This window comes from Calidris pugnax, unplaced genomic scaffold (assembly GCF_001431845.1).
Source record: "Calidris pugnax isolate Ruff unplaced genomic scaffold, ASM143184v1 scaffold27, whole genome shotgun sequence".
Lineage (NCBI taxonomy): Eukaryota > Metazoa > Chordata > Aves > Charadriiformes > Scolopacidae > Calidris > Calidris pugnax.
Window position 1 is genome coordinate 4788731 of NW_015090893.1, and position 25382 is coordinate 4814112.

A 25382-nucleotide genomic window follows, 5' to 3' on the forward strand; every position below is an offset into this window, starting at 1 on the left:
AAGGAGGGAAATGTCATGAAAGGTGTCTGTCTAGTAATAAAGTGTCTTGGAGACTACGTTTCTCCGGGGCAACTTGTACTCTTGCCTTATGGTGGGGGGATGCTGAGGGTGCAGATAACCTCTGACGAGATCTAACTGAACGGTAGTATTCCCTTCACAGAAATGACCGAGTTAACTAATTTTTCATTTCTTAATGGAACCCTGGAAATAATGATTCCCTGTTCTTGACTTGGTACGAAAAAGGTAAGAGGAACTGTTGTTTCTGTATTTTGGTTTAAATATTTTTGTCAAAGATGATAGACTGTAACTGATTTTGTAACTTATATGTAAAAGCTATGATTTTCACCTTTTAAGCATTAAAAACATTTTTTCTTGGCTGGAAAACTACAAAATGAACAGACATGACATTTAAGAACATACTTGCCTTTCGTTTTTGTAGTCAGTCACAGCCTTCGGATTATGGTATTAAAATAAAGAAATGGTAGCCAGATGGAGTTTGGTGTTTATTTTTCATAAACTACATACAGAGCAAAATGGAAAATACATCACTAAATAGATTTCTAAATTTAATCGTGAACATACTGAAATAAAATGTATATTTACCTGAGCAGAATCCAGACCTTAACATGCATTTATACAAAAGGATTTAATATCTCAGCTTGGGACTTCCCACGTCTTAATTATGACAGCTTGATGTTCATGATCACCTTGCCAGGATTTAGACACAATTACCCCAAAATTCCTGGTCAAAAGGATTAACATAGTGAATCTTCAATCTGTTATACTTTTTGAGCCATGCTGTCAAAGTCAATGAACGAAAGGAGCTACCCTTTTAACTCAATTATAGTCAGTGTGACCTACTTTAAAACCTTCCTTAAACTTCAAAATAACTTTTTAGTTGTCAAAATTGCATCCAAGACATTTTTAAAACACACTAGTAACAAAACCCTTGGACTGCTGTATAGCTGGGAATATAGTTTTCATTGAACATAGCCTTTTAATATATCTAAACAACTTCTTGTGAAAGGGATGCAGTAAAAGGTGGGAAAACTCATATTGCCTTAAGATTTGATTTTTCTGTGTCCTTGGTCATCCGACTAATCAAGAGTGCAACTTAGAAAAATCCCTTTTTTTTCGATACATCTCTTGTCATCTTTATATCTTCCAATCACACTGTCATCCTTTGAAACTTACTCCAGAGTTAAAACAGTATAGTAACTACCTCTAAACCCTTCTTTTTTCAAATGAATACATACTCCCTCTTTTTGAGCGGAAAAATTAAATATTGAGCTGGGGAACAGTGTATACAAGGTGCAAAACATACGTGAATTAAATCATATAGCTTATACAAAAATATTATCTGGAATACCGAGTTCCCCAAACCCACCTTTACTGTTTGAACAATTACAGATTTTACTAGGCACAAAAAATGATTCTGCAAATTTAGAACTTCAGCAAGTGCTGTGTGAGAAAAATTCAAAATTCCAATTCTCTTCTCCCAGTAAAATGCCCAACTCATCCCTAATGGGTGCTTTATGTATGGGCAAAAAGTCCTTTTTCCTTCCTGGTCAAACTGCTCTGTTTACAATAATGGATGCACTGCCAATTAGATTGTACTAGTGGAAGGGAATGGATGGTTAGAGCACTTCCCTGCAGGTAGAAGAGACAGTTTTGCATCATGTTGAAAAAAAGCCCCTTTATTTAAAAAAAAAAAAAAGTACAGGATTGAATACTGCCCTAGTCAGTATTGCAACAACCACTTTTCTTTTTGTCAGTATAGCAGTAAGCATTTTGAGAACAGTTTAACAAAAATCAGCAGTTAATCCAGAATGGCATATACTGCCTTCCAAATATTAATGTATATTCCCACATTTTTAAAATGGAAACGAAATAAAAACAATACCACTTAGAAAATTACTCAGCTACTTGATTTTAATTAATGTGTCACTTCTGATTATATATGCCACCTCAGGGAACAGTAAATTTTTTTTTCTTCCTGTGGTTTTTATTATCCCCATCCCAGATTTTTCATATCAGTTTTAAATTCACTGTGATTTTTAAAAAAAGTATAGTCTCAAATTTAATATGAACTTAGCTGCCTGCAAGTGGATAGGATGTACTCAGAATCCTCCTGACCAAGCACTAAGGCACAGCATGTTTCAGGCTCAGATTTTCAAACCTTCATCTCATTGAATTAAGGAGGGGCGGGGGGTGTGGAAATCACTGAAAGAGTGCACAGATTTCAAGAAAAGTTGCAAATATTTATGATTCAGATAAACAAATGCTGATGGTAAAGAAAGAATCAACAACCATTTTTCATGCTGGCAATATATATTTATTGTCATTTGGGAGATAGTTTACCATGTGTATATCAGGACTTCAGACTAAAAACATAACGGGATTACGAACTCTTAATGTATGCCAGATGGAAATTAAATGACTGAATATAAAGCTGACCTTTAGAAGATATTCATTTGGTTTATTTTTGTGTTGTGCCCCTCTCCCTTTTTTTTTTTCTTTAAATAAAAGCTGAACATCTTCCCCTCCCCCTTCATTTCAACCTCAGAAAAATAAATGATCATTCAAATACAGCTTTTCCTAGTTTTAACAATCATCTGCTGGCTATCTCAGAACATTTCAATTGCTGATTCTACAACTTCAGAAGGAAGTTAACCTTTGCAAACCATGTTCTTCCTCCACTTTACCTGGCTATTTGAGTCCAACTTCAAGGACTAGACTAAAGCAGATTAAAGATTCGCTTATATTAAACTATTGCAGTTACATTATTATGGTGCAAACCTTCATCATACATGCTTTGCTTTTCCAGAACAAGCTACATCAGTGCAAGACCTGAGAGTCTGTGCAAAAGAAGCCGCAGTGCTACAAATTCTTCAAATACTTTTCCTCTCCCTCTCGCACATGTTGACTAACAAACATCTTCCTCCCCCTAATTTCACCAGTCCCAAATATTACCCAAAAGAAATAGAAAGATGAAGGTATTACATGCTTTTATACAAAACACAAACAACCCCCCCCGCTCAAGAAAAAAACAAAATCATCCAACTCAAGTTCCCCTGCCCAAAAAAACCCAGGTCAAAACTATTTGTCCCTCACCCTCCCAACCCTCTCCTAGCTTTAATATGTCACCATTAAAACAAATGCATACAACTTACAGTACAAATATGAAGCTGCAAGCATTCAAGTTACAGAACATTCTGAAAATATTTCAAGCATAAAAAGTACACTTGATAATTGCAAAAATAAAGTTTCACTTTTTTAAAAAAACATTTTGATCAGAGCTCAAGCAAAACAAACATTTAACAATTCCTACTTCAGTTTAACTTCATAAGAACACCTCCAGAAGTTAAAAACAAAAACCTCAGATTTGTGGTAATAAAGTAACTGACCATGTCTTTTAATGAAGAGAAATGGTATATACAACAATGGCACAGACCTTAAGCATCAACAACATATTTCAGCCAAAAGTAAGTGTACAAGTGATGAGTCATTCTCAGCATCAAATGGTACTAAGAACCATAATCCGCTAGGAATAGACATTAAGTTCAACTGGTACAAACGAAAGGAAAGATCCATGACATCAAATAGGCTCAGGTTTTGTCACTGAACTTCTTTTAGGGTAACAATTTCACTAGTGCAAGACCATATGTTTACCCAATTAAATGAAAACTCATATATGTCACAATTTAAGAACACTCATACAAAACTATTTTTTTTTTCTTTTAAAAAAGTGCCACATACCATACTTTTACTAAAAAAGTTACAAACTAATGGAAGACTGTCTGCCTCCATCTCTTGTCAACAAGGAAAGGCCAAAGAGATTCTTTGATCCCTACTCGAAATGGTGTTCTCTGACCTATCCCCAGCATCTCCAGCTTGGAGCAGTCTAGCTGAGCATTCCTCGGACGAAGAGCACCCACAACTGGACAATCGGTAATCTGAAAAATAAACAGAAGAAAAACCCCAACACACCAAGTAATCAGAACTGACAGAAAAATATTTTTTCTTATACATGCTCATTTAGTGGTTTTCCTTTCCTAGCTTTCTATAAAGGTACATTCCCCTCCTCGCTCCCAACTACTGGGGAGGTTTTTGGTTTCAGGTTGGGGTATTTTTGTTTGTTTGCTTCTTTTGTGGTTAACTACATTTCAACCTAAGAAATGTCAGGCAGATCGACACAAGGTGTCTTAATTTAAATTTTTCTCACTCGATTACTGCTTACCAGTAATGCTTTTCTATGTTTTATTCCTACTTTCACCCTATGACTATAATCACAAGGTAAAAAACGCTCTAAAGTGTTGACAGAACCATGTCTCAATCCATATACTGGAAGAGAAACAGTCTGAATTTTTTCTGTCCAAATCTAACTTAGTATTCTCCATTCTTTTTCTCTCGATCTTCCAAGCCACATTTCAGTTCCACCCTTTACTAATTCAGAATCCTTGGAATTCATTTTGGATATAAATATCTTATTTACATGCTGGTTTCTCAAAACATTACCAGTATGTCTTTAAGAGCAGTCTTACTTTTAAGTGTCAATAAAACTGAAGACCACCTGTTTTAAGCAAAAATGATGTGAAGTTCTCAAGTGCATGGTATTCAGAAAAAAATCTGGACATCATGGAAAAGTTCTTGCAGGTTCCTAGCATCGAGCTAATGGCTTGTCAATCTTTAAGTTGTTTTAAGGACAAAATACAACAATATGAATTTACTCCTGAATAAGGGGAACTGTTCTACAAAAATACCATTACACTACAGACTGCGAAACTGGTTACTGACGGACTGGGCAATTTTCCCAATTCAGCAGGTCAAAACAGCTGCTGTTTTCCTGTGTTAAGACACCAGACAGCATCCTCAGCAATACATCTGCTGTGCGAGACACACGCACACAGATCCTCCTGAAGAGGAAGCTCCCCTGTACAACTAGCATGAGACCTACTGCTTGAAAGGATAGAGCACATCCGTCTTTCTACACATCAAACAACACGTGGCTCACCGGTCTCAAGTGGCTGCTGGGAAGGTTGAAAGCATCTGCAATTGCACACGCCATTTCATACTTAGTCATCTGTTCATTGCCAGACCAGTGAAACGTTCCTTTTACTGATGGGTCCTACAGAAGAAACAGGAAGCACAGGTGAAAAAAAGAAGGTAGTTAGCACTCCGACTAATTCCTGCACAAGAATTGGGCAGAATAATCTTCCAGCAAGATCCTATCTTGAAAGGAATGTTTCAGTACCTCACTGATGTTATGGAAATGTCTTGCACGTTTTCAGAGAACATCCAACTAGGGATTGAACCTGAAAACTGGTATTACGTGTATCTGACCTGCCTTTTCACAAAGAACTTGTATTGTGTAGAATTAACAGGAGGGTAAGGACCAAGCCAACCAGGTGAAGTCAAATAGCTGGGGAGGAGGAACTCGGCTGTTCTATGCTATTCACTTACTCAAAAACAAACGCAAAAGGCACCACACACATTCTGAATGTTCATCTGCAAACCATGTACAAATCCTATCAAACTGATTGCACCACATCCACCGTACGTGGTTCATTTTTTTCAAAGGTATATGTGTGAAAAATGAATGTGGCAATCTGAAGGTGCTCTGGTGAATAAATACAATAAAGTATTTAAGTCCAGTGGCTTTTTTTTTTTGCCACTTCAGTGTTCTTAATACAATAAACAACAGCATCTTTGAGAATTACATTCAACCACCATAGGTTTTTTGAGTCCAAACTGGCAATTTGTAAAAGGCATATGACATTAAGTATTTACATTTCTGTCCTGTATACTAGGAGACACATGACAATTTTCAGATGGACGTTCCATCAGTTTCCTGACTTTTGTTTCAAATACCAGAATATCCACACACTGTCATGTAAAGATACTGCAGTATTACAGCTAGTTCATTCTTCCCTCCCACTGTTCTAGAAATGCAAAGAATAATGCACATTACATGAAGTTCTCAGTTCTTCAGAAACAAAGCCAAGAACCTGAACTGATTTTACCTTGATTTAAATTCTTACCAGCATCCTCTTCTCGGCGAGTTGTCTGCAAACACTTGCTACATCCTTGACATTAGTAGGAAATCTTTGTTGCCAGTGGTCCATGTTGGCAGATTTATTACTGAACTGCACTTTATCAAACATAACAGTCACAGCACTTTCCTCCAGTCTTTCTACCTCTCCATACAAGACAGGAATCCGAAGTACTGCAGCATCTAAAAGAAAGATTATTTTAATAAGCATTACCATTGTTATGACTAGGCATGAATGCTGTAGCATCACCTGAAAAGTGTTCTGGAAGCGTTAAGAAATATGCTGGTGATATTAAGCATCTACAAAGCACAATGAAAATGCAATTAATATTTTTGCCCTCAGAATATAATTTTAATTTATATCAATTAAAATAGTTTATAAACACTTCAGTTTATGTAAAATTGTTTTTGTTTATGCCATTGGTTTCTATAAAGTTAACAAGCTTTCATTAACACTGCAGGAGAAAAATGGCAGCCTGTTTGGGTTAGAACTAAAATTAAAAAATTTAAAAACCCCAAGTGCCCTATGCAGTTACTCCAGCACTCCCCATCCTCCCTGGAAACAGCCAGAACAGCAATTCCCACCAATGACAAATCACCATATTCAGGCACCAATTACAAAGATTTCTCGCCCAGCATGCAGAAGCCTCCTGCACACAGGAGGATATTATTTACCCGGAAAAAAGACATGAACCTTGGAATTAACAGAAAGCTTGACAAATAAGGAATAGGTTCACAGGATACAGTAGTAAACAATATTAAGATTTCAAGATTGTGATTTGAGAAATTAAAGTAACAGTAAAGAAGTGCAAAGAGAAGGATATTTTATGGTGGAACACATCGTACCAGTCTATCTCAGCCATGGAGACTCAAAAGGCCTCTTTGAGGGGAAGTCCAAGAGGGCTATGACAAATTCATTAGAAGCAATACAGCTATTTTTACTTAAAGAAAAAAAATAAATAAATCAGTCCTGAAATTGGAAGTGGAAGTCACCAAATCATTGCAATTCTTAAAGATGGGTGGAAAAATGCTATAGCTATTAGAAAAACAAAAAGAAGCAGCAAACAAAAATCAGAAAAAAATAAACAGAAACAAGCACTTACACAAGAAAAACAAATACAATTAAAAACCAAACATGACACTGATTTCCTCCTGCTCTAAAAACAGTTATTTGGTCACTCAACAAATATGTTCTTCCTGTCTTTAAATACTGCTTGAAATATCTCTTTTTTATTATGTTTAGAAATATTAATTATTTGAGAAAAAGACTGCCTTTTTTGTTCTCCGAGAGCTGAGACTTGGGGAGCGTTACCTTCATTATTTTCAGTTCTGAAGATGCACTGAAACTTTGTCATTGTATAAGCATAAGTACTAAATGTAACTTGTATCCTCTCCCAACCAAAGAAAAACATTTTTTTTAAAAAATAGGCAAAACCCACATTATTTGTGAAGATTCTTGCATTATACAACAGAAACGGGCAGGGAAGTTCTTCACGCAACTACAGACATTTGATAGACTGAGTTCTACCTAATACAGTATTAGCAAATTAGTGGTTGTATGACTAATATATGTAAAATATTTATATTTGTATGAAACAACCAAATTAACATTTTCAAGCATCTCACTCAGCACCACCTCGAAATTCCTTCTGCTAATAATACCACCGCTGCACCCACACCTGTCCGGCAGCTCACGCTCAGAAAGGCTGTGAAACAGAACTGAGGCAATGAGTGGGGGAAGGACCAGTCTGGAAGGGGGAACAAACAGCACCACAGTCACTTTCAGAGATGGTACTTATGTATGAGGTGGAGTCAGTGACTTTTTATTTAAATTGATTCTGACTTAAAGTATTTTTTAGGAAGTCTGTTTCTTACTAGTACTGCCAAACCTATATTAAGGCCTCTCATTTTCAAATACAGTATGTAATTACTTACTGAAAGACCATCACACTAATTTATGAACTATACAATTCTCTGGTTAGGCACAGCAGAATCACAGTGTGGGTGATTGTCCTGTTGTCATATCAAAAGCCTCTTCTGCAAGTGCTCCGAGATTGTTTTCTTCAAATTCTTTAAGACAATAAAAATGCTTCTTTCCTTATAATCAGGTACTGGAGACTGACAGCACACTACCTAGAAACAACCAAACCTCTCTTTTTAAATACAAGCGAACGTAGAATTTTTTTAAATTATGTTTGTATATTTTGAATGCACATTTTCATTAAGAAGAGACCTAAATAAAGAAAAAATGTTTGCTTAAAACCTGAACTGTGTTACTAACCCTTTGGCCAGTGTAACAAGCAGGAATGTGATGTGTGAAGCGAGCCAGGTGGGTGCAAATGGCCCAATGATACGTCATGAGAGCAAGACAGGAGATCAGCAACAAAACCAAAAGAGTAACAACAAAAGCCTATTTTCATTTTATCCGCATTATTACTGAATCACAAGTCTGTTTTCTCCCCCTTTAAGTAAATATACATTTAGATCAAGTGCACTGCATTTCCCTAAATAACAGCAGCTATATATTACGTGTGGGAAAGCTCGGGCTGTTACAATATATTGACCACCTATTTTATCCTTCTGTAGGAACAGTTGATTCACAGCAGATGAAGGCTCATGAATGTCCATCAGCAGAGACCGGTAACACAGATGAAGATCAGAACAAGTAAGAAATAAAGCTGTAGGCAACCTATAAGCAGTAGGAACCATTTAAGAGCAAGGAGACTGACTCGTAATCGCATTCTTTTCTAAATCTCGTTTCCATGGTTTTGCAACTTTACTGCTGACTTATGAGTCTATTAAGCTTATATACAACTACATAAAAAGCCTCTATTAAAAATATCTGAGTGTACTCTTACCTTCGTTGTTTTCCAGGACTGCCTTTTCACCCTCCAGTTTGGTTTTACCATATAAATTGAGGGGATTTGGTACGTCAGTCTCTTTGTAAGGAGGGCTTGTTCCATCAAATACATAGTCTGTACTGATGTAGATCAGGAACGCTCCAACTCCAGCTGGGAAAATACATTTATAAATAGTCTATTTTAATTCATGCCTTGTTTGAAAACCCAATAAACCTTTAAACAATCTCTGAAGGACCTCATCTTCTAGCCCCATTCATTCCCACTTGGTCTGTTCACTGATCCTCCAGAGACACGCATCCTACCCCCACAGAAAATGGATCCACTGCACACTGAGCACAGAAATGACAGCCATAAATACAACTTGTTTGTATTGATGTTCCTGGATAAATAAATGCAGTATTTTAACAAGAAACCAAATCTATTAGATGGTTTCCTTACCTGCCTCTTTTGCCAAGTTCCCTGAGGCAGCCACATTGAGCTGAGAAGCAGCATCTGGTTGACTTTCCACAATGTCTGGCCTTCTCTCAGCAGCACAATGCACTATAACATGAGGCTGGAAATTAAAGACTAATTTTAAACAACAAACGTTGTCAAGAGATTGCAGTTGCACCGTAACTCTAGTGATGAACTCCCTCAGGCAAAAAGGCATTCCACTAAGTGGAGAGAAGTAATAATAGTAGTAGTAGTAGTATTTTTAATCATGGATTCTGAGGAGCATGTTTTCCTTATGAAGTAAAACAGAACGATGCTGCTTGAAGATTTTGTATTAGAATACCAAAACAATTAATAATTAATTTTGCAATTATGACTTTCAGTAGCTTTGATTTTACAGCACCATCAAAGTTGTTTGGTTTTTTTCTTTTTAACTTGGTATAATAATATTAAATATAATTGTCATATCTATCTCATGCATGCATAATAGTACTTAAAAAAAACATTAGCCAAACTATTTTTAGATAAGCCATTTACACACTTGACATATGCAAACTATTAACAAGGCATTTAAAACTATTTTATAGAATGGCACCCCACATAAAGTAGTTCAGGTTTTATGTATTCCTCTTGCAAATCACATTGAAAAAACAGTAAATTTGTGTGCTAGACGTGGCTGCTGCTGATGTATTCAAGTATCCTTCAAATCTGAAAGAACCGTGTCGTGTTACTGTGTCAGTAACTCACATTCATCTTTTTCTTTTGCCTGTCAACACACGTGTATTGACACCTCCGTCCGTTACCTGCAGCCCGTCTGTGGTAACGACAGCAAAGTTGAGATCTGTCTGTAACTGCAGAGCAAACCTACGCTCCAGACGCGGCAGAAAAGGCAGCGTGTAATTTTTCAGAGCTCTGCCAAAGCATAAGCCCCAGTAAAGCCACATGAACTTAGTATCAGAACTGCACTGCAGCTGATTCCTGGATGTAGAAAGTACCTTGTCCTTCTACTTCATACTCCAGGAGCTTACCTGAAAGTCATGGATGATGTCATGAACTGCCACAGAGTCCAGAAGATTGATCTGTTCAAACCTGGGCTGAGCTCTCCTGTATCCACAGCCAACTGCATTCCAATTATTTTCACGGAATTCTTTAAACATGGCTCTGCCCAGAAGTCCTGTAGCACCAGTGATCAAAACTCGCCTACTGGGAATATCAACATCTTCCTGGGGAAAAGAGAAATTTTCTTTACGTTGTTATTTATTGCTCTTTTTTCTTAAGAGGTACGCTCCACTGCTGGTTACAGAAGCTACTGCTGTTGCCTCACAGCTGTCCACAGACTGACAAACGAATACGGATTAACCTGCTCACTACCTGAGCAACTCATTTTGAATCCCACTATTTAAATGCACTATTTTGAGCTTTATAATAAAGCTTCCAATTTTATTTTGCTTTACTTGGTGCTCAACACTGAATAAAAACTAACATAAGAAAAAAAAACTGGACTTGGCAGTCTCATTCACAGAAAAATGTCCAAGCAATAACACCCTAAGATTAAAAGTTACCATTTATAAAATCTGAGATTACTTTGTAGATGCTACCAAATAGAAAATAAGATACAGTTTACAGAAATAGTAAAGTGCGAAGGTAAGAAGTCGAAAAACCTTTTTAATACAAAAACTGAGATACAAGAACTTTTTAAGCTTTATATAAAAACCAAACTTGACAAAATCACGATGAACTCAAAAACCTCAATTTTAAAGACCGCCCGCAAACACCGGAAGCCACTGGGGTAACACAGATTGGTAACATCCCGTGTGGCCAAAGAGCCTCTCCCGGGCAACGACTCCACCGCAGCCCCCTCCTGCAGCCGCGACAGCCCCGGGGCGGCAGCGGGGCCCGGGACCGCGCCCGTGGAGGCCGGGGGAAGACTGCTCCGCGCGAACCGACGTGCGGGAGGCTCCGCCGCCGCGGACCCCGCTACGCCCCCGGGGCGGGAGAAACCCGCTTTCCCGGGCGGAGAGCAGCCTCCCCCGTGCGGCGGGGCCGCTGGCGGTAACGGGTTAACCCTTAGAGGGGCAAACCGGACACTGCTTCCTGCTACACACCGACACCACCCGCACGGGGGGTAACGCCAGGAGATAAACGACCGCTCGAGTCCCCAGAGCCGGCGGGCAGCCCCGGCGAGGCACAGGGCCCCCCGCACGGCCGGCAGACCAGGCCCCGCGGGCGGGCAGAGCCGCCGACACCGCCCCGCGCTGAGCGCAGGGCCCGGCCCGGGAGCCCCCGCCGACCCCGGTTGCGCACCCGGAGAAAAGGCCCCCTCTCGCCGCTCACCTCCACCAGCTCGCAGCACCCCGGCACGAAGCGGATCTTGAGCTCCTTCTCCCGGCCCACCATGGCGGCGGCGGGGGCCGGCGGGGCCGCGGCCAGGGCCTGCTCCTACTCCTGCTCCGCTCCGGCGGGCGCTGCGGGAGGCGGACGTGCCGCGCGGCAGGGAGCGCCCTCATTGGGCCGCGGGGACGCAGCCAGCGCAGGCGCCTCCCGCCGCCGCGCGCTCATTGGCTGAGAAGCGGCTGAGAGGGCGGGGCCCGAGGGGGGCTTTAAAGGGGAAACAGCGGCTTCGACGGTGCCCCGGTTGCGGGGGGGGGGGGGGGGCGTCACTCCCGCGGCGGCAGCGCCGCAGGGCGAGGCCCGGGCCGGGACACCTGGGACGGAGGGAGCGGCTGAGCAGCGCCGCCCAGCGGGAAGTCGCGCCCAAGCGCCTGGAAATATTAAGCGAGGTGTGAAAACCGTCCCTGAGCGGCGCTTTGGCGCAGACCCACCGACCGGCCCCGCAGCCGCCGGGGAGAGGGGGAAGTTACCGGCTCAACAGGTCCGAGCTCTCCCGGACACATCCCGGGCGGCTGCCGAGACTCAGCTCCTCCCGCCGAGAAGGGAAGCAGCTGCCCCTTCACCCACAGCTGTGACAATCGGTGTCCCGCGTCACCGAGCTCGAACGTTGAAGCTTCGTCTTCGTTTGTAAAAAAACATAAAGGCAGGGCCAGGTCTCTCAAGTGAAACGTCATCATTAGACTGAAATACCTTATTGCTGTTAATATGTTAATACCTGTTGCTGTTAATATCGCTCTGGCACATACTCAATTATTTCATTTCCCTTTTAGAATATATAAAGAGCAGAAAATTACAGAAAGTAACATGTTTTTTAAGTGCCTTTATCCATCGCTTTGTAGAAAAGGGGCTGGTAAATGCCAGGGAGGAGGAGAGGCTGCCTGCCCCACAGCAGTCACTGCTCCTAGCACTCCCTACACAGGTGAGTTTATGCTCACAAGATGATAAAGCTGATTTTTTATAAACGCAATCTTCCCAAGTCACATGAAGCTGGAGACAAAGCTCTTCCCTGTCACTACTTCTGACCCACACAAAGGCCTTGGCCTAACATTGTTTTTCGAAACAGAACTGAAGTTAAGTAGATGCCTAAGAATTAGTGGCTAGAATTTATTTTAACTACATTTAAACTTACATCTTGACCTGATCAATTAATTTCAGATAGACTTGATTAAAACAGTATTTAATTGATAGTCAATGGGAAAAACTAGCTGACACTACAGGGATTAATAAACAGTTAAAGGGAAATCAGAAAATCTACCAAAAATTGAATACAATCAATCACGTTGTAAGCAATTTTTACTCACGACAAAGAATTGACATTTCTAGGATAAAAATTATACATGTGTAAACCACTTTAGCCAGTTTCTGCTTTCATGGAACACAGATGCCCTATTTTCCTTTGTAATAAGTTACGGACATGTTATTCCCTTTCATTAACCTTAGAATTCTATTTTAAAGTATCAGTAATTCATAACCTGACATTCAGAAGTAAAATCTACAAAGAAACAGCGAACAGTTCAGGGGCACTAAGGCGACCCCACCAGGCACAGCCCATGTCCCAGCCCTTCCTCCTCCTCACGCTGCTGCCAGAGCTCCGGCTGCAGCTGAACAAAACCAGGCACCTGGGAGCAGAGGGAAACGGGGAAAGCACTGACACCCTGCCCTCAAGGTAGAACCACAAACCACCCTGCAAAGTGTCTTCACGTTTTGTCACTAACATAACAGTTAAAAAAACTATATGGAATTTGTTATCTTCATGGGAGAAGACAGTATATTTTTTACTGAAATATTTAATTTGAATTCAATAGCATTCTAGTTTATATTTTAAATCTCTTAATCACAAAGGTTTTTACTTTGTGAAACACTATGATTTACAGGAGCAGATAAACAAAAATTTTATTATACCCCATATCACAGTCATTTAAGTGTAATGCATCACTGGGTGACTAAATGCACCATTTATTCAATTAACATTTCAGACTGTAACTCGCAGAGACTAAAGCGTAATTGAGTATCTCCCTCCTCCTGTTTCCTTGTCCCTAGGCTCTGTAAGTGAAGCGTATCAGCAATCTGTAAGTGCAAATACCCCGAGCCTTACCTGCTCCGTTCCCACCAGCATTTCGGGCATCGCCCAAAACGACAGGAGGAGTTACCAGCCCAGGAAATTATTGCAGTTCAGCTGCGCGTCTGCCCCTGTGTCTGCTGGTGCCTGCAGAGAGCACAGGGCCTGACCTTTGAAACTGAAACGCTAATCCAAGCCCTGGACCACGTGTGCCTCTGAAGCCCCTTAAGCTTTTGGTTTATTCCCCATGGTACCGTTTAAGCAGCTCAGTATGAACTTAAAATTTTCCCTTCACACCAGCCCCCAGGAGCCAGTGCAGCCATTGTGTGCATGAAATGGACTCAAAGCACCGGCGCTGAGTCTTGTGCAGTTCCTCTTTCACAGGAAACAGGAGGGGGGCTCTAATTAGGGCAGCCAGGTTGAGGATTCAAGCAGCTCTTCATTTTACATTTAAACTAAGTACAACCCCGATCTTCCTACAGTGCAGTGAGATGGATGGTCAGAAAAATAATTGCTCACTAAATTATATATTTTTTTTAAACAGCAACCAAAAAAACCTATGTTTCACAACAAGGAAATCATTGATTCTTACAGGGAATACTTAAGGCAGTTGAACTACCAGTATCAAGGTTTTTTGTTTTTAATATGTATTTCATATGCGTATGAAACTGGCAAAACCACTTGCAGTTGACATGAAGCACTGCAAAGTTTCCCCTTTAATTCCACTCTTTACTTCTCTCCCCAGAGTGCTCTTTGTTATTTACCTATATTTTAAAGCTAAAACAAAAAAAATGGACATTACTGTTATACCAGCATAGTTATTTGCAAGACTTTCCCTACTCTTTTTGTCAATCCAACCATGCTCTTGCAGGCCTAGAAAGCATTCAACTTTACACTTCAGCAAAACTGTCAATTCAGGTATGAAGTTTTAAGAATTAAGGCTGTATAAAAGAAGTCCGTAGCCATGATAAAAAGACAATCCTGCAATATCTGCAGGATTTTGCTTCACTAGGTATACTTTCATCCTCTGACAAACTCTTGTCAGTTCATGCATGATACGTTAAACTCCAAAAAATGAGGTTCAGTTTAGTGTAGTTTTACTCAGTGTCCCCATTTCTGTGTATGAGTTCTGTGGAACATTCTGTTAACATTCACTTGCCCTAATCTCTCCTAACACAGAAGGCTCATGTACATTTTTAAGAACACATTACACTAAGGATGTCTTTAATTTTTGGCATTAAGACTTTCCAGCAAATGTTGACATTGATCTATGAAAAGAGATTTTTGCCTTGAAAGTTCCCATATGACTAAAACAGCACAGAAAGAGCACAATTTTCAGCAACACTGTGTGAAAGATGCCACCTTACAAGGGAAACTCTACTGTAATGGCTGTAGAGCGTTACTTCCCTTTCCAGTTATTGACAGATTCCCCACCACTACCCCATTGCTCTTTCCCCACTGCTCACCAGGCAGAGTCTGGTTTAACCAGTTCATTTCACATCCAGGGCCCAGTGGCTACAGGGGCTGTGTAACATCAGAATTTCAAGTAAGACCTTGTTCTCATCAAGTGAGTCAGACTAATGCACATTTCCTCTACAATTTTCTTTTACCCCATTTACATCTTTCAGACAATAAAACTTATCTTTTAGAGATAATTCCAGCAGTAATTTCTTTCAGCAACTTCCTTATTTAAATATGCCTCTCAACACTTGAAGCAAGCTGCTAAATTAAACATTAAGTATTGCTCAATTCAAACACCTGAAGTTAATCTTCATCCTCTAGAGGTTAGAGTAATCCCACAAATACACGAAGATGACGCAGTGATTTCTTTCCTTGGACTTGCTATGCATTTCTGGTATCTCCTTTCCTAGGTGTTATCAGTTCTCTCTAAGCTTACAACGGCAGCAGAAACAGCAATATATTCACCATGCTCAGCTTTGTGTACTGTGTCTCCGCAGCGCCCATCTGCAGGATAGTAGTAGCTACAGTAACAAGAACACAGAGTCCTACATTTCACTTAAGTTCCAGTATTTACTTTTGTATTATGAGAAACTCACAGGAAATGAGAGGATAAGGGAATCGCAGGTTCTGTGTTTTACAGTTCAACTCAAAGATTTCTGTAAAGTTAGAGAACACAGGCTCTGGTTTTTATCCCTGGTTTGTGAAGGAAATAAACAATTTTTTGATTAAAAACTTTTATTGTGCTAAAACTTTCTTAATATTAGATGCAAACAGATTCTTTCCACCTTGCCAAAACTCAAGTCTGTACAATGAACATGTGTACAGTGGGTATCCGACAACCCAATTAAGACTAGTTCTGTTATTATTCCCCTTTAGGTACCATTGATCAGTTACCATAGTTGTCTACACACATAATTTACGAGTCCAGTGAGCACAGAATTATTAAAAAAGACATTTCTCTTAACACACTGATCTTAGCCACTGTACACAAACATTTATGTTAATGCAGTCACCTTGAGTTTGACCTGAAAAACCTCTTCTGAAGATCAACAGCTGCAATATCTAGCTAAGGATTTAAATTAGCATATTCTGAATACAGATCCCATTAAGAATATCAGTTCAATTTTCTACTAGTTCTATTATCATGTAAAAAAGGCATCTTGGCAGCATTCCTGCCGTTGGTGTTGAAGGATGCATAAAGGGCAATATTAATTTAACATGAGAGATGCATAAAAATCTTTTACGGAGTCGGATTATGTTTATCATCCTTATTCTCCAGTGCTTATTCACCTATTCTCAGCTTGAGCTGCTTGTCAAAAACAAAGGAGCTTCAGCGTACAAAAAAGGGAAACAGTGAACACTTTTTGGAGTGCAGTGATGTCACCAGCAGTGAAGAACACAGTCCCCTATGGCTTCTCACTAAGTGTATAACCAAGCATAGGTTTTCTTAAAATGTATCATTTTAGACCATTTCTGTAGTACTCCTACTGATTTGCATTATGTACAGCATCCAAGTTCCCCTTGAACAAGTAGTCTGTTGAAGTCTTCTGCAGCAGTACATTAATTTATTTGCAATTTATCATCTTTTTCTTAATACCAAGAAGAGATTAAATTTGGTTTTTGTTACCTGCAATGGAAAAGTGTTACTAAGTTAAAAACACTGTACATCAAATCCCCCTACCAAACACACTTTCTGTTGTCTGACCAGACACACCACCTGCCCATCTCAGGCTACAGGAAACTGGGCTGTAAAACCCAGTAGCAGAGTGTACACTGGAAGCGCCCCATTGATGCAGCCTTCCAACATCTGTGGAGAAGCACGAGAGAGGCCAATCTCCTTCCTTCCCCATTGCAGCAGACTACGCAAGGCTGTCATACCTTCTTCAGTTAAGTTTAAGAGGTACAAGGACACAGTTACATCAATATTTAAGCTTACCTTCTTTCAAAGGAGGTTTTGGAGGAACGTTTTCCTTGCTATCATGCTGGAAAGCCTTGGAAGGAGCAAAACGCCTGATACCCTGAATCGAATTTAGTTGCTGCTGAAGATTTCTGTTCTCTTGCTTTTCTTTTGCTAGTGATGCACGCAGTTTTGAGACCTCCTAAAGTAAACATAATACTTGGAAGTTAAAAAGAGAACAGGAGAAAAGCCTGTCTAGTAAGTTACTGATGTAGCCCTTTTAACTTATGCTACACAAACATACATAGTTACTGATGGCATTAAAAAACAAACCAAACATACAGGTGTAGAGAAAACTGGCACCACCATATAATTGCTGAACAACAGTTCAATTTGTACTGTACTAAGCAGCTTGGCAGACTGACGTTTTCAAGTGCTGCTTCCAGCAGGTAGTCTAAAACCTCCAAAAAAGGTATTAAAACACAACAGAGCAAAGAGTAGGGGTAGTTATTTCCACTGGTGATCCCTCTGTATATCACATATTCAGTCAAAAATATTCCTAGAGGCTGGTGGTTTGTTCTACTGTAGCTCCTACAAGCAATTTAAGAACCATAGAAAGCAAGCAGTTTGCAGGATTAGTCTAGAAATATTTAGGGCAACGAACAAAGGAATCAAGCAAATTAGTAACCTACAGATTTCTATCTTGTTATTTCACCAACCTGCTTCAGGTGGGTGTTCTCCTCCTTCAACTTCATAACATGCTTGATTTTTTGCTTCTGGTTCTGGTGGCCAAGTAGTTTAGCATATGCATCGCTGAGTTTATTCAGTTCTTCTTGGGCTGCACCATGCTCGTTTAAGAGTGCATTCTTCTCTGCTTCAAATGCATCTAGTTGTTGCTGAAATACATATTGACTCTTTTAGAAATCTTTAAAGACAGCTTTTTTACTGAACTGAAATCTACAAAGAAAGATGTGTCTGGGAAGGGGAATAGCAGGCCCAAGGGATTTTAACTTAGGAAGCCATTGCCAGATAAATGCCTTAGAATGGGAAATAGCTCAGGAGTAGAACTTGATGCAACTGCACAAGTTAATAGATACTAATAAACATCTACTTCATAACACACCTGAAAAGGCTTAGTTTTGTTATGTAACTCTTCGTATAGATTACGCCAGGTCTTGATCTCTTCTTTTAAGCTAGAGGTCACATTTTCATTTATGATCTTCCTAAAAAGCAAGAATTTTTAGGAAAAGAATTTAGGAAAAGCAAGAATTTCATTATGTTCATTGTTATTTCTCAGCATGTCTTCCCACTAGAACTTTAATGTGCTACATAACATGCATGTTCCATTTGAGAAAAGTCACCTTGATCTTTCCACTTCAAGTTGTCTTTTCAGGTCTTCAGTTCTCTCTTCCAGTTCTTCCTGAAGTTTAGTCACTTGGGCAAGGCAAGACTCTTTTGTTCTCTCTGTTTCTGCTTCTTTTAGTGCAAACTTAGCCTGGACTTCTAAAAGCATCCTGAGGAAAATATCATCCATCCTTAGTGAACACTTACAATTTTTATTTTTTTTTACACTACTTAAAAATCTGAAAATGTAAGTAACCATGATTGAGAAGCTCCTAGTGAAATCATAGAATTGTCTAGGTTGTAAGGGACCTTTAAGAATATCTAGTCCAACCATCAACCTAACTCTGATAGAAAAAACAGAAGAAAACCATACAACACCCCCACACACTTTCCCCATTACTAAACTAGGTCTCTGAGCACTAAATCAACCTGTTTTTTGAAAACCTCCAGGGATGGTGCCTCAACCACTTCCCTGGGCAGCCCATTCCAATGCTTAACTGCATTTAGTAGACCGCAATTAGTAGAAGAACTGAAATACAGGTTTGCACAACCAATGCTAAGAGATAAGAACAACAATACAGAAAGCAATCAAATTCAACATGTACAGATTTTTTAACTTCCCCTGTGAGCAAGCAAGCAATGTTTTTCAAGCAAGGAAAGTTCATATGTTTGTTAATTATGACTGTTTAATGTCAGCAGCTTTTAGTGGAAGACACTTTATTTAGATTTTACATGCAGATGTTTGCTCAAGCAGAAACTAGTCAAGACTCTTCAGTGTTTATGTACTCAAGGGTTCAAAGACTCAATACCTAAAGTACTGCCTTCCCTCTCCAGCCTCAGCTGCTGTGTTTTAAAATAACCTGGGCTAAGATGTAATTGTTCTTTGGACACTCTTAGTATACTGGCTGTGGGTAAATAAAACAGCAAAAGCATTACCAAACTTCAGAGAGGTGTTTTAGAAATTAAGACAACAGAGTTGGGAAGACCAGAAATGCCCAATTAGGTTTGGCCAAAACAGTGTTTTAATGCAGTTGAGGAAGTCATTTACCCACATTGAACAGCTGAAAGGATTAGAGCTGCTGACTTCAATCCAGAAGCAAGCTGGGAACTACAGGAAAAGAAGTAGGGAAAGAAGTCTTCCAGCACATACAAAACATGTTCCTAAAGCAGCTCATCTATGAGCAGTGACCACAGTCGCCTAGTACAGGTGATAGTACATCAGGACCTTTTAAGACCAAACGTCCCCCACTTCCTCAAATAGTTGCTTGCCCACAGCAAGGGACTTCCCCAGGCTGTGTGCAGGGAGCTGGAAGAACAACATACATCACTAAGGTGCTGTCAGACACTCCGAGAAACATGTCCTCAGCCAGTGCCCTAAGGCAACTTCTTGGGTGCTTCTACTTAGCAGCTGCACTGTGGTGCTTCCAATTAGGCAGGGGCATGTCCTTTGTTTACCACCTCAGCATTAAGTACTTGCTTGTCTGCCCCCAGGGATTTTATTTGTGGAGCAGTTACTGTAACTGGTATTTCCAATAAAGACAATATTCCAACATAGTTAAGGATTTCCCTTTTCTTATGTTCCACATAAAGGAAAAAGCAATTGATGACCAATTAATTGGTCTTCTCATACATATAAAATTAATTTTGTCTGACATTTTCAACCCTCTGCACTGGGAAAAAGAAGAAACTTAAGCCAAATACTGAATTCATTTGGTAGAGCAGCATGTTAAGTTCTAGCTCAGAAGGCAGGCCTTAGCTGGTGTGCTTTAGCTTAAGGAAAAGCTTGTCTATCTTGTACCTTGCACATTCATCTTCTGCTTTGTTTTTAGCATGTTCTGCTTCCTGAAGCAGCTGCAGGTTATCTTGGCCTGTTTTTTTTAGGTTGGCAACTTCTTCTTGCAGAGAGGTGTTCTCCAGCTTAAGACTGCATATTTCTTCAGCTGTTGTTTTCTTGTAGCTAGTATTCCAATGCAAATAAAAATCTTGTTACTTTGGAAAAAATACAGATTGAACTGTTCAGGCATTACAAAGGCAATACAAGCTCATTCTAACAAATAGAAAAGAGGTTTTGTTATCTGGAGATGTAACAGTGTTCTGGCACTGGAAAAAAAACACAATTTAAAAAAACCCAACAAACACACAAACTTTTCTCTAAAGCCATAAGCAGTAACATTATGACAAATTCTGCAATACAGATTTTTTCACATTTTGGTAGATTTTTTCAAATACAAGAGACCTACTACATCTGAAGCTCACTTTCAACACTTAAAGACCCACTAATACAGCTTGCATTGGCAAATATCCCACTGGATCCTTCATGGCTGCCTTGCATACTTCTCAGTAACAGTATCGTTTTTTAAGAATTTCCACAACTTGATTATTTTGAGAGTAAAGATCTGCAAGAACTGTAGAAAAATCATCTCAATTTGGTACATTTTAGAGCCTAAACAAAAAGCCTTTTTCGCAACAGATTTTAGTGCAAAGAGAACACCATTACCAGTTACAACTCTCATTGAGATTCAAGAGCACTTGAGCATTCTGATTGGTTATACTTCGGAAGACGAAACACCCAGTTTTCTGAACTAGATACTGATTATGTCGTTACACTTGACTAGTACTCCAAAGGAATAAATTAATGTTTTAATGCCATCAAATACTCCACCACAAAATCCTCTGCTCTAATGCTGTACCAATGCTCACATAGAGTCCACATCCTAGGTCTTAATTAAATTTAAATACCTTTCAAACTCATCAACAGTCTCTCCAAGTTTATGCAATGTATTCCTATGTTCTTCTTGGATTTGCGAAACAGCATTGCTGTGCTTGTCATTGATTTGCTCCAACTCGGCATTCTTCCTGAAATAAAAATTCAGCATTCCATGCTGGGGGTAAGCACGTCTGAACACATTAGCAAAAGCTGTTATCAGCTACAGAAGGCTCACAGTGGCAGCAATAAGTTAGTTGTGACAAACCAGTAACTTCTCTGCCACAGTTTCTCATGTATTAAAGCATATCTTCATAGCAGATTTAATGAAGCATTTCCCCCTCCCCTTATTTTCCAAGATATCTATAGAATAGATTGAATACCTAATAGTAAACTTGTAATATGTGAAAGGAAGAAACAACTTGCTTTAAAGTCTTTGCTAGTCATTGCCCTGCCCAGGGCAGAAACATCCAATACCACATGCATGTACCCTCCCCTTCACAGCAATGTCATTTTATTTTAGTACTGGCATCTCAAGCAAGTACAAGCACACTAATTAAACAGCTTTAAGACAGTAGCAAACTGATTCAAGTCACTCAGCTAGATTAGGTGTAATCACTATCAAGTGATGGCCAGCAAGAAAAATTTAGACCTGTTCAGGTCTCTTTAAAACCCAAATTAGGCTCCAAAGCTTTTTTATGCTCATGACATAACATTTTTCCTTCCAAAGCTTTAGAATCAGAAAGCTATTTCACAAACCCTTTCAACTTTACTTCCATCTGTGCAAGTTCAAGAGCTTGAGATTTGATTTCTTGTTCCAACCGCTTCACCAACTTCTCAGCTTTCTTCTCCTTAGCATGTAATTTATTCAGCTCATTCGTTACATCATTCAGCTCTTCTTCAAGAAGGTGTCTCTCACTTGTTACCTCATCTTGGAGCTCCAGTAACTTCTGGTGCATTGATGCAGATGACTCCTGCACGCCAGAGTATCACAGATTTTATAACTACCAGTAGTTTTCTAGATATTGAAGTCTAATTTGCAGTGTTTAAACTTTAAAGCATGAGAATAAGGTCAACAGGAAGAACCAAAACACCCATCATACCAGCTATGATTCTTCAAGATATTGAACCACAGAGTTTCTGCGTGCCAGCACCCACTTGTACATTCCTGAGATAAGACCCTCAACAACACAGCAATCTCATGTATAACCAAAACCAGAACCTTTAGTGCCAGTCATTGGGATTAGAGTCTACTTTCAGACTAATTCTCAGTGTGTATTTACCTTCTCTTGTTGCAGCTGAGAGACCACCTCCTCATGTTTCTGAAGAAGTTTTTGGTGTTCTTGTTCTTTTAAGACAATTTTTTTTTTCAGGTCTTCTATTTCAGCATTCATACTCAGGAGTTTCTCTCTGCTCTCAGACAACTCTTTCTCTGCATAGGGGAATTGCCAATATAACATAAATTCCCTTCTCTATCTTCAAAGAACTACAACATCTATTCTTCATAGTACTTCCATTCTAGCTTTAAAATTAATTAGGCAAGGGTGGAAATAAATCCAAACTACATTTTTAACCCATCTGGAAAACTCCTCAAAACTGGCTCAAAGTACACAACTTAAAAAATAATTTTAAACTGCAAGAATCTTTGGATCAAGTCATTAGCCTTCATCAAAACAGCAGTGTGGCTGTGGAAAACAAACTAAATGATTTCCCCAAAGCTTCTTCCACATAGTATTAGCACACACAAGCCAACTAGCAGACAGAGAACTGAGCACCAGTCTCAGGCTTCAGAGTCACTGGTGAAGGATTCCTACACACATTAACAGTATCTCAATGAACTTGTGCACCAGCTGCTAACAGTGGATTGAGACGATATTGTACAGCTTCTCAGTGAAGAGTAAGGAACACCATGTGTTCAGCTTACAGAATAAAGCCATTCCTACTATGGAAACAATTTCATTTCTGTTTTATTTACCTTACTAACCCTCCATGGAAATACAAATTTAGACTTAACAAATGTCAGATCCAAGGTAGTTTCTGTATTGTTGGAAATATGACTACATGGTTTCAGCTGCAGCTCAGAGACACGACTTTTAACTTGGAACGAACTGGTCTAAATTGACATTTTAAAACAAACTTATCTGAGATGTCTTAAGACATGTTAAGTGTCCCTTCTAACTCTAACAGCTCTATAATTCTATGTCAGAGATCCCACACACGTGAACAGCATCCAAGCACTAACAACTACCTTTTTCTTGTTGAAGCAAGTCACACCTTTCATTAAGTTCTTTTATCAGTTTAAAAGATTCTTCCTCTCTTGTTTTGAGGGTATCCTTCAGGACCCCAATATCTTGGTCTTTCTTTATCACTGTCTCCTCCATCTGGGCAACATCCAGTTTGTATTTCTCAACTGTTTCTGCAACACTACTGTAGGAAAAAATTCAGGCATCTGTTAAATTTTGTAAGCTTACAGAAAACAAAAACACTTAGGAGTGTTGGTTTCCAACAGGAAAACTGCCTTCTACTTTTCCAGACAAGTTTTTGCAAAATACCTGATTTTTACCCCCCCTCTATTTCAATACTGTTAAACAGAGTTGTTGCCAAGGTTCTACTTAACCAGTCATAAGCAAGGCTGTCTTTTACCATCTTTTGACTTATGAATCCAACTCATGAACAATCTGTTGTTACCTGAGCTCTGTGATATATTCCAGGAGTTTTTCAGTGTCAGACTTTTCTTCAACTTTCTCTCTCTCAGTAGCAGACCTAAAACCAGGAGATTTTTCATGATGGATCTACTTAAATTCAAATCTTTTAAGATATGTATCTTCCTTCTCCACCCCATTACCCAAGAGAACTACACACATATCACACTGGAATACAAAGGGTTGAGATGATATGGTTTGTCTCTTGCAAGAAGGTTAGATACAAAATATGTTTGTCTAGTACGTTCATTTTATAGCAATACAGCAGTTCCTAAAACTTCATCCATCAAATTTGTTCCAGGTCACAAATACTAATAATTTCTGTTCCTACTCAGGAAGGAGACAGCCTGCATTTTTCCCTAAACTATGTGCTTATTAAAAGGTATAAGCAGGCAGGCACAGCTAGATGATGTAGTGCGATGGATTTACTTAAATTCAAATCCTTTAAGATACATGTCTTCCTTCTCCACCCCATTACCCAAGAGAACTACACACATATCACACTGGAATACAAAGGGTTGAGATGATATGGTTTGTCTCTTGCAAGAAGGTTAGATACAAAATATGTTTGTCTAGTACGTTCATTTTATAGCAATACAGCAGTTCCTAAAACTTCATCCATCAAATTTGTTCCAGGTCACAAATACTAATAATTTCTGTTCCTACTCAGGAAGGAGACAGCCTGCATTTTTCCCTAAACTATGTGCTTATTAAAAGGTATAAGCAGGCAGGCACAGCTAGATGATGTAGTGTCATCTAAGTCAATTCCTTTCCATACTACTTACAGTTTTTCTTCTAACTGTGCTACTTTTCCTTTTGAATGCTCTAGATTCCGTTGCACCTCCTGCAGCTTCATTTCCATATCTTCCTGCTTTGCAAGTGCAGTCTTAAAAAAAAAAAACAACCAAATATTACCTCCAAAAAGAATTTTTTACGAAGTATCTAAGTCAATCGTCTAAGAGACAGTGGTAAACTGAAATTAATTCATAACTATAATTTAGTGAGAGATTTTGCTAGTATGCTAAATGTGATTCAAAGTATGCTTCTGTAAAGTTATCTGCCCTTTGTTAAAACAAAAACAAACACCACCCTCCAAGAAATGCAAACATGTATACGAGCTTCAAACTATACTGGCTTTCAAAGAAACTAATAATCTGTGATGGATCTACTTAAATTCAAATCTTTTAAGATATGTATCTTCCTTCTCCACCCCATTACCCAAGAGAACTACACACATATCACACTGGAATACAAAGGGTTGAGATGATATGGTTTGTCTCTTGCAAGAAGGTTAGATACAAAATATGTTTGTCTAGTACGTTCATTTTATAGCAATACAGCAGTTCCTAAAACTTCATCCATCAAATTTGTTCCAGGTCACAAATACTAATAATTTCTGTTCCTACTCAGGAAGGAGACAGCCTGCATTTTTCCCTAAACTATGTGCTTATTATAAGGTATAAGCAGGTAGGCACAGCT

At 39.3% G+C, this 25382-nt stretch overlaps 2 protein-coding genes across 2 annotated transcripts; both read right to left on the reverse strand.

The window, feature by feature from the left end:
- Positions 1-2312: 2312 nt before the first annotated feature.
- On the reverse strand, positions 2313-11828 carry MAT2B (methionine adenosyltransferase II, beta). The gene is made up of 7 exons (XM_014948126.1): positions 11680-11828; positions 10374-10568; positions 9352-9466; positions 8911-9063; positions 6042-6235; positions 5015-5128; positions 2313-3956 (listed from the first exon to the last, which is right to left on the reverse strand). The coding sequence occupies exons 1-7, from the start codon at positions 11740-11742 to the stop codon at positions 3786-3788; spliced, it is 1005 nt and encodes a 334-aa protein (XP_014803612.1). The 5' UTR covers positions 11743-11828; the 3' UTR covers positions 2313-3785.
- Positions 11829-15806: 3978 nt separating this feature from the next.
- HMMR (hyaluronan-mediated motility receptor (RHAMM)) lies at positions 15807-24786 on the reverse strand. The gene is made up of 12 exons (XM_014948125.1): positions 24689-24786; positions 23890-23964; positions 23450-23628; positions 22485-22633; positions 21961-22175; positions 21237-21353; positions 20296-20454; positions 18515-18667; positions 18277-18376; positions 17873-18049; positions 17193-17355; positions 15807-16883 (listed from the first exon to the last, which is right to left on the reverse strand). Exons 1-12 carry the CDS (start codon positions 24763-24765, stop codon positions 16864-16866), a joined length of 1584 nt encoding a protein of 527 aa, XP_014803611.1. The 5' UTR covers positions 24766-24786; the 3' UTR covers positions 15807-16863.
- Between the last annotated feature and the right edge of the window lie 596 nt (positions 24787-25382).

Bases quoted from the DNA above. Each gene is read 5' to 3' on its own strand.
- MAT2B (XM_014948126.1), bottom strand. From the start codon at position 11,742: ATGGTGGGCCGGGAGAAGGAGCTCAAGATCCGCTTCGTGCCGGGGTGC. The intron at 10,569-11,679 runs GTGAGCGGCGAG...TCTTTTCCCCAG, and splicing joins GGTGCTGCGAGCTGGTGGAG to GAAGATGTTGATATTCCCAG. The intron at 9,064-9,351 runs GTAAGGAAACCA...GTATTTTCCCAG, and splicing joins GAACTTGGCAAAAGAGGCAG to CTGGAGTTGGAGCGTTCCTG.
- HMMR (XM_014948125.1), bottom strand. From the start codon at position 24,765: ATGGAAATGAAGCTGCAGGAGGTGCAACGGAATCTAGAGCATTCAAAA. The intron at 22,176-22,484 runs GTAAATACACAC...TCTGGCGTGCAG, and splicing joins CTCAGCTGCAACAAGAGAAG to GAGTCATCTGCATCAATGCA. The intron at 18,377-18,514 runs GTGACTTTTCTC...CTTGCTTTTTAG, and splicing joins CTTGAAGTGGAAAGATCAAG to GAAGATCATAAATGAAAATG.